The 8,173-nt window shown below is 46.5% G+C and overlaps 1 protein-coding gene across 1 annotated transcript; it reads right to left on the reverse strand.

Moving 5' to 3' along the window:
- Positions 1 to 610: 610 nt before the first annotated feature.
- ARL14EPL (ADP ribosylation factor like GTPase 14 effector protein like) lies at positions 611 to 7,262 on the reverse strand. The gene is made up of 5 exons (XM_025204615.1): positions 7,193 to 7,262; positions 6,910 to 7,046; positions 6,498 to 6,523; positions 3,328 to 3,458; positions 611 to 700 (listed from the first exon to the last, which is right to left on the reverse strand). Exons 1-5 carry the CDS (start codon positions 7,193 to 7,195, stop codon positions 611 to 613), a joined length of 387 nt encoding a protein of 128 aa, XP_025060400.1. The 5' UTR covers positions 7,196 to 7,262.
- Between the last annotated feature and the right edge of the window lie 911 nt (positions 7,263 to 8,173).

Consider the following 8,173-nt stretch of genomic DNA (forward strand, 5'->3'; position numbering starts at 1 on the left):
AAATAATACCACACTGATTGTAGAGCTTTAGAGCCAGGCAAATCAAAATGTTATTGCAAAGAAAGTTCAGGATCATTATCCTTGTATTGTAGATAGGGAAACAGAAGCACAGAGAGATGTGCCTCTTTCCTTTGGCCACAGTGAATCAGTGGTGGAAGAGACAGGCACTAGGGATATATCTAAAAGGCATGATGCACTGTAGATGGCTTTGTGTGTGCCAGTTCCAGAACCCCGTTAAGCTTGGTGTTGGGCCCAGGCTAATAAAAGCTGCTTTTCCACAGAGCTAATTAACTAGGTGTATCACCACAGTAAAGCAGCTAAGCTGCTTCCAGTTCTGGAGCTAATGTTTGCACAGCTAAGATGGGTATCTACCCAGCATGGTTTTGTGCCATGTAGACTTAATCTCAGTATCCTGATTCTCAGGCAAGGGGCTTAACCCAACCTTCCCAATAAGTTTGTAACAGAGTTAAACTAGAAATCACCTACAAGTCCTCCCTAATGCAGAACTACATCACTGTCCAATACATAAAGCCAGCAGACAAGGACCTGGCTTTTGTTTCACTCTTGTTACTATTTGGTTCCTACTAAGCTCAATCATTGAGTTTCACTGTCAATAAAATACATAGTAGATGTTGCTGTACTCTTCTTTTTGTATAACTATGCTCACAGGATTAACTTTGTGCATAGTCAGCCACTCATACTGCAAAAGGGGAAATTAAAGGCAATGTTTTATGGAACCTTGGGGCCAATTTCAAGTTGTGCTATAGCTACCTGTACACCAGGATCTTATTTTCATTACCTTTGCCCTGCCTTCCCCTTCCTTCTTTCCATTTTTCATGGATGCTTGTTTCTTCCAACTTAGCTATAAACTCTTTCAAACAAGGGCTCTCTTTTACTTGGGATTTATTTGGTATCCAGCTCCATGGAGTCACAACCTATGACAGAACCTTAAGATGATCCCAAAATACAAACAACAGGCCTGTACATAGATCTCGGCAGATTTACTTTATACTGGAAAGTTTCAAGTTTGAGTAAATTGGCAAGGCAATAAGTGTGTGTGTGTGTGTTTAGGGAGAGTTCTAAATATGAGGAAAGTAAATCCATGTGGAATTCAGAGATGAATGTATCTCTAAATCAGTGGTCTCCAACCTTTTTAAGTAGGAGATCACTTTTTTAATTAAAAAGCAACCCAGAATTTACTGTGCACCCCTTCCCCTCCACCGCCCAGCAGATCAGTATGTGGGGACGGAAGGGCGGGAAGACTGAGGTGGAGGGAGAAGAAATTATTTGGAGGTGCCCCCCCAGAAGGTAAGTCTGTGGGAGAAGGGAGGAGGGGAAAAGGCTTGGGGTGGGGGGCAGATCAAGGCCCCAGCGGTGAGGGAGGGAGCAGGGCACAGGCAGGAGTAGGGGCTGGGGTAAGTGGGGCCCTGGCCAGGCCAGGTGGTGGGACAAGCAGAGGCCCCGGGGGCATATGCCCCACCGACCTGTGTGCGGGGTGGATGGGACTGCCACTGCACGTTACACTCTGAGCCCCGCTGCTGCAAGAGCTGCACGATACCACATGCGTCCTGCCACCGGGTGGGCAGGAGGTGTGGGGCAGCTTCAGCAGGGAACAAAGTGCAGCGTGCAGCAGCAGCCACCTCCACCCCAGACACAGACTGAGGGGCACATGCCCCCCGGGTCTCTGTTTGTCCCACCACCCGGCCTGGCCAGAGCCTCACTCACCCCAGCCCCTGCTTCTGCCTGTGTCCCACTCCCTCCCTCACTGCTGGGGCCTCAATCTTCCCCCGCAATGATGAGGGAGGGAGTGGGACTGGGGCAGGGGCAGGGGTAGGCCCTGCACAGCCAGGCCAGGGCATGGGACAGAGCCACAAGTGGCTCAGGGGGGTGCCTGGTGCAAGGAAGGGGTGGCGGCTCCTGCCGCTGAATGCACACCAGGAGAGCATAGGGGCCATGTGTCTGAGATCTGCACACAGGGCAAGGAGGGCTGCCACTGTGGGCCCGGCCTGGTGGGCTGCACCGGGCTCTTCCCTGTGTGGGGGACTGGGCCACATTGCATTCTGGGTGGGTAGAAGCAGCACTGGGAGGTGGGACAATAGTGGAACTACAGCAAATTTTCAGGTGGCTGCAGCCCCCACCCCCATCGACCCCCTCCCAGCAATGCTGCCACCCACCCCAAGCTAAGCCCAACCCAACCCCCAGCTGGGAAGAGTGTGGTGCAGCCCTGGCCCCAGCCCAATGGCAGCCCACCCTCACCCCACATGCAGATCTGGGGGCACACACCCACCCCATGCCTTCCCCCTGTGTGTGCACCCCCCACGTGCCTCTCAGATGAGCTGCTTGTAGCTTCCTCCCATGCCCCACCCCAGCGGTGCAGTCTCTGCCCCAACCCCAGCCCCACACTCCCCCTCACTGCTGCATGTGGGCCCTTCCCCACCCCTGCTGCCCATGCTGCCCTGCATTGTGGGGGGACACATGCCCCCACAATCTGTGTACAGGGCAGAGGCAGCTGCCACTGTGTGCTGGGCTTTGCACCCCAAGCCCCACTGCAGCTGGCCCAGGAGCAGCCCAATGCCATGTGCATCCAGCTGCTGGGCTGAGCCTCACTCCCTGCCTACCCAGTGGCGGGACACACGTGGTATTGCATCATGCCATTCCTGGGGCAGCTGCAGTGGGGCTTGGGGTGCAAAACGCAGCATGCAGCACCAGCTGCCTCCTCCCTGTGCATGGATGGGGGGGGACACATCCCCCCCTAGGCCTCTGCCAGGATGCGCACTGCGGTGGGAGCCTACTGCACCCTTGGGCTCTGATCCTACCACCACCCAGCCCAGCTGGGCCCCACTCACTTTAGTCCCTGCTCCTGCCTGTGCTGCATGCCGTCCCTCACTGTGGGGGCCTCGATCTGGCCCCCACCCCTTCCCTCCCTAACAGGCTGACCTGCTGGGATGGTCAGGGTGTATGTGTGTGCATGAGCATGCGCACTCAGCCCCGCCAGCCTCAGATCAACTGGAAGAGGCTCCACGATTGATCAGCCAATTGACTGGTTGGCAGCCACTGCTCGAAATAATGAAAAGCACTGGTGACTATTTATTAGAGCTGGATAGGGCAGGATATGGTTTTCCTATCCCAGGGAAATCTGGGGTTTTCAGCAACTTAACCCATCCTTATTTTGTACAAAAATGATATCTTGAACTTTTTCATGAACCAATTTTATGAATAAAATGTGGAGGTTGGGTCAACCTAAACAGTCCAGGCCTCCTAAAAACAAAAGAGATGGTTCCCAAACACAGGGAAAGAAGTGTCTTATAACTGCACTGTCAAACTTACTGATGAAAGGCCAGCATTAAACCTGTAGCAGTTGAAGATCTGCTCTTCTTGCAGAATGAGCTTGGCTGGCCATAACTGCTGAAGGAAGGTTCCTCTGTCTCCGAACATTCGGAAGTCTGTATTGCGTCTTTCTGAGAGACAAAGTATATATGTCTAAAGAGAGTAAAGTGGACCTAGAGTCCTTTAATGTCTGCAGGGCCTCATCAATATGTTTGTTAAAGGGATTACAGCCCTCAAAGGGTAGGTCCTTGATGTTCATTGAACCTCTTTTGATATCTCCAAGAATTTCAAGACACCGTGACTTAAATCCAAATTCACCTCAAAGAGGCACTTAAGCAGCTTTTAAACACTTAAATCACTAAACACAATCCTAATTTACCCTGGTAAGAGCCACCAGGCTACTTGGACATGTGCATGTGTCCCCATTTTGACTTTTAAGCATGTCCAGAAGAGCTCCACAGAGGTGTCCAACTTCACTTACCTGCTGTTGCAGTCCTAACCTGCCATGAGACATGACTAAACATGGTGTAAATCCCAAATCTTTAGTCACAGGAAAAACATAACTAGCAACCAGGAGGAGGAGGGCCCACCTACCTTTTAGCCTAAATACAGCACTTCCCAAGAGAGTGGAAGACCCAGGATCTAAACTGTCCTCACCCTGTCATTTTATCTAAATACTCTTCAGAAGGTCATCTGGTTCAACCAAGCTTCTAAGTATCTTGGTTAATAATATCTTGAATATTGAAAACACGTAAGTGTTATCTCTCACTTCTTTCAGCTCAAAGGAGGGGGAAAAAGTCTCTCTGCCATAAGTGGAGTCCCCTATGGGGCTGGGTGGGAGGGAAGAAGCCCCGAGGGACCAGGAGCAAGAGGGATGAACCATTTCAGAAATTCTGAACATTCCCAAAGTTACTTGGAATTACAGCGAGGGGTAAGACATGGGCAATTCTGAAACGAACAACCCCCTGACATAGGACAGAAATACTAACTCTGGAAGGTTGTTTAATATCAGGTCATCTCATAAACTTCATAACATGCGTGTCAAAAAGGTCTGTGCCAGAGCTATTTTTCTATATTCATAGAACATAAGAGATTCCACATAAAAGGGTGAGTGGGATTCAGGTGTCATTGGCAGGACCTTTGATACTAATGCAGGTGTTAACAGCCAATGCTGGAGTCTTTAGCATCAAATATTTCAACAGAAGCATTGACAATGGCACAAGTTGTTTCAGAACAACTATTATTTATTTATCAGACATGCGTGAGTATGCCAGAAGCTGCTGGGTGCCAGGGCTTTGAATTGCCTCCTAGCTTGGATCTACTCAGTGTCAGAGAAAGATGATCTGTCTCTGCAGTCATCCTGTAAGTGTTGCTGCTTCCTTTAGCTCCCCTCAGAGGAACGGCCAGGGCAGGAGGGAAGCACTCAGCAATTCTTTCATTGAGGAGGGAGATTTCTTTTATATCAAATGATCCTTGCAGCAGAGTGGATTGCAGGCTTATCAGAGCACTTACTGAAGTGGTTCAGTCTAACTTGGAAACCCTTCCCATTTCAGGAACTGAAGAGGTCTTCATAGACCTCTTTAAGAACAAAGGTAGAAATTCCCTTGTTTTTCAAAATGGAGTGACATATAGATCATTTGTGCTATATATATGGTCTGCCAGAGTTTCCATCGCCAAATGAAATAGCTGCCTTAGGGAGAGGATGGCATTTGGATCCGGATTTCAATTCTGTTATGTCAAGAGAGTCCCATGCTGGGCCACCTCCTTTACTTGAAGACTTAGTTCTATATTTCCATTTTATTTTCTTTCTTTTTTCTGTCAACTTGTTTAATAGTAGAACTCAAACTAGAACATTACCTACAATAGACTGCTAAGTAAGGAAATAATTGCACAGTATGCAGAGACAGAGACACTGCAGGCACTCCATCTTGCTACACTAGACCACAGGGAGGAGCTGAACAGTGATGTCAGCCATTCTATCCTTTAAAACCTAAGGTACACAATCATAAAAAATAGAGATGGAAGGGGCCTTACAAGCTCATCTAATCCAGTGGTTCTCAATCTTTTTTGTACCAGGATCCATTTGTAAACATTGATGGCCAGTCCCGACCCAGTGCCCCTCACTTCTGACCCGCTGCCCCCAGGCCCCAGCCCTGCAGTGTGTGGGGAATGAGAGCAGCCCCTTGCAGGCTAAGATTCTGACAGCCTGCAAGGGAAAAGCCACAGTTTCCCATGTTTTTCTCCTTTGAAGTAGAATCCATTTTTAAAGTTTGCTGATCCATTTTTTAAAGTTTGTTCATGGCCCTTTCATATAGTCTTGCGACCTACCTTTGGGTCACAACCCATGAGTTGAGAAACACTGATCTAGTCCAATCTACCACTCCAGGCAGGATTATCCCTATCCAAATAGTCCCAGCTAAGTGTTTAAAGGACACTAGAAGGCATAATACACAAAACTGCAGTCCCAATGGACGGTTCCACTTAAAAAGTGTCTTATTTCAAGTATGTAGTGAGTTTGCACACAGAAGTTGAATACATATAAACAAGCACTAGAAGAAGAATGGATGTGTCCAATACCTGCATATATGTGTGCAAAGAAATGATTGAGGGGAAGCTGAATCAAAGTAATATGAGCCAGCCTTCCGGAATAAGAAAACTGCTTGTCCACTGCACTCCTGACACCTTTCATTTAAAAAAAGTAAAGATTTAGAAAGACCTTGTTAGCTGCTTCAGCAAAGTTGGCAAGGATTGGGGGAAATGAAATACCTACTCATTCCTAATGGTAAGGATTCAAGCATGCTAGCAGGGCAGTGTGAAGACCCAGGGTGTCACTAACAGGAACATCAGCAGAATCAATTCCCCCCACTTCATAAGACCAAACAACACTTTAATAAACATTTAAAAATGAAAGGAAGAAAGGGAAAAAGCCCCTAAACATTGCTACAAAATATTACAAAACCCAACAGAAAAACATCAGTCAGGGACAAAAAATGGTAACATGCTGATCACATCACCAGCTTCAGTCTCAATTCTGTCATAAACCCATTTTCTATTACAGCGACACTCGGGTCCACATTTGTTGGAATTGCATTTAGGGCATGGATAAAAGCAACCCAGACAGTTCTTCTCCAGGCAGTCACACAAATCCATATTATTACAGAGAAGCCTACCATGTTTGTCATACTTCTTCATAGTCCTGTAAGAGAAAAAAGTGATTCTCAGAGAACATTTTAACCTGTTCAGTAATAGTAGCAAACTAACATTGAAAAATCTACACAGGAACAAATATTTCCTTCTGACACCCTTTCAGCACAGTGAGATACCAGCATTAGTTTCTGACAGTAATGGACAATATAATTAAAATGTGTGTGCGCCAGAGGAATAAGTCAAACTTCTGTTACATTACACAAAGAAAGTAGACACAAAGTTTTCTCAGGTAAACATTTACCTTTGAAAACTTTACACATAAGACTATGGAAAAATATTAATTCTTTTTTTTTCATTTTGGGTTTATTCAGTAAACAATAGAAGAGCAATTTAATAAAAACAAGCAAATATAACACATCAAAGATATCATCTTACTTGTGTTTATAAAAAAATTCTTGGTTCAGTTTTGACATACGGGCTTTCTTTTTCTGTTCTCTAGTTTCAGGGTTGAAGTCAGCTACTTGAGGTCCTGGGTTTTGAAATGCTAAGCATTTCAGCTGCCTCTCTATTTGCTGAACAAAGAAAGAAAGGATTATAAACTGGCACAGACCTTTACTATCTTATAATTATTATTACAATTAGTAGTCTTCACAATTTTAAAGGCCACAGGAATTAGGGTATAAGACAAAAATCTAGCCTATATTACTTAAAAATATACCATTCACCAATTAATTTTGTAATCAGTTATTTCCTAGGCCAAAACTGCAAACTAATAGAGAAGGGCATAGCTGACAATCTCCAACTCTGGGTAAATGCAAAAGCAGAGAAAGGAGATAGGAAACAGGTGTTAAACATGTGAGCATGGCTGAGACAATTGGCATCTCCTAACCACAGCAGATTCATTCTTGTAGATGTACCAGGCCTGCTTTGCCTGTAAACAGTGTTAGACCTCTGCTGCCGGCAGTGTCAGCAGTGGCCAGCAGCGATTGGGGACCACCCGCAGATGCCGCCAGTGGTGTCAGAGGCGAGGGGGGCAGGATAGCAAGCAGTGACCACCTGCAGGTGCTGCTGGCAGCGTAGACAGCACTTTTTGCAAGGGGTGCATGTGCACCTGCATGTACCCCCTACGTGTCACCAATGAGCTCAGGACTTGTGAGGCTGCTTGCAGACATTTTTAAAAAATGGTGCTTTATTTTAAACTCGGCTCATTCCCGTGCCGAGCCCTATGCATGCCCAGAAGAGGCAGCACCTTAGTTGTACCTGGCTCTCGTGACATCTGTATAGATCAGGCGCTTTAGTGGGGCTTTTTTGGTGCTTTTATCTAGTAGCTGATTGAATCAGCTTTAGCTAAAACAGCAAAAAGCCCTGCTGAAGCTCCCGATCTATACAGACTCTGCAGAACTGGGTTGAAGTAATGCACTGCTTCTTCTGGTAAAGTGAGGTCTTTTAGGGTTTTTTTTTAATGTCTACCAGCAGCTGTCTAAGCTAGGGACACATTATAAATGGCAGCTGACCGAAGCATTGCATTTTCTGAAATATTTTCATGGTGCAGTGCTGTTTCAATTCCGGTTTTCCTCTGAATCAGGAGTTTCAAAAGAGAAGTTCTAACAGACCAGAACTGCTGAAAGATTATTTGACTTTATGCCTTCTGGTAATACATCCTTTCAAGCTTCATGTTGCCTGAGGCCTTTCTTCTCTT

Source organism: Alligator sinensis, unplaced genomic scaffold, assembly GCF_000455745.1.
Source record: "Alligator sinensis unplaced genomic scaffold, ASM45574v1 scaffold609_2, whole genome shotgun sequence".
Lineage (NCBI taxonomy): Eukaryota > Metazoa > Chordata > Crocodylia > Alligatoridae > Alligator > Alligator sinensis.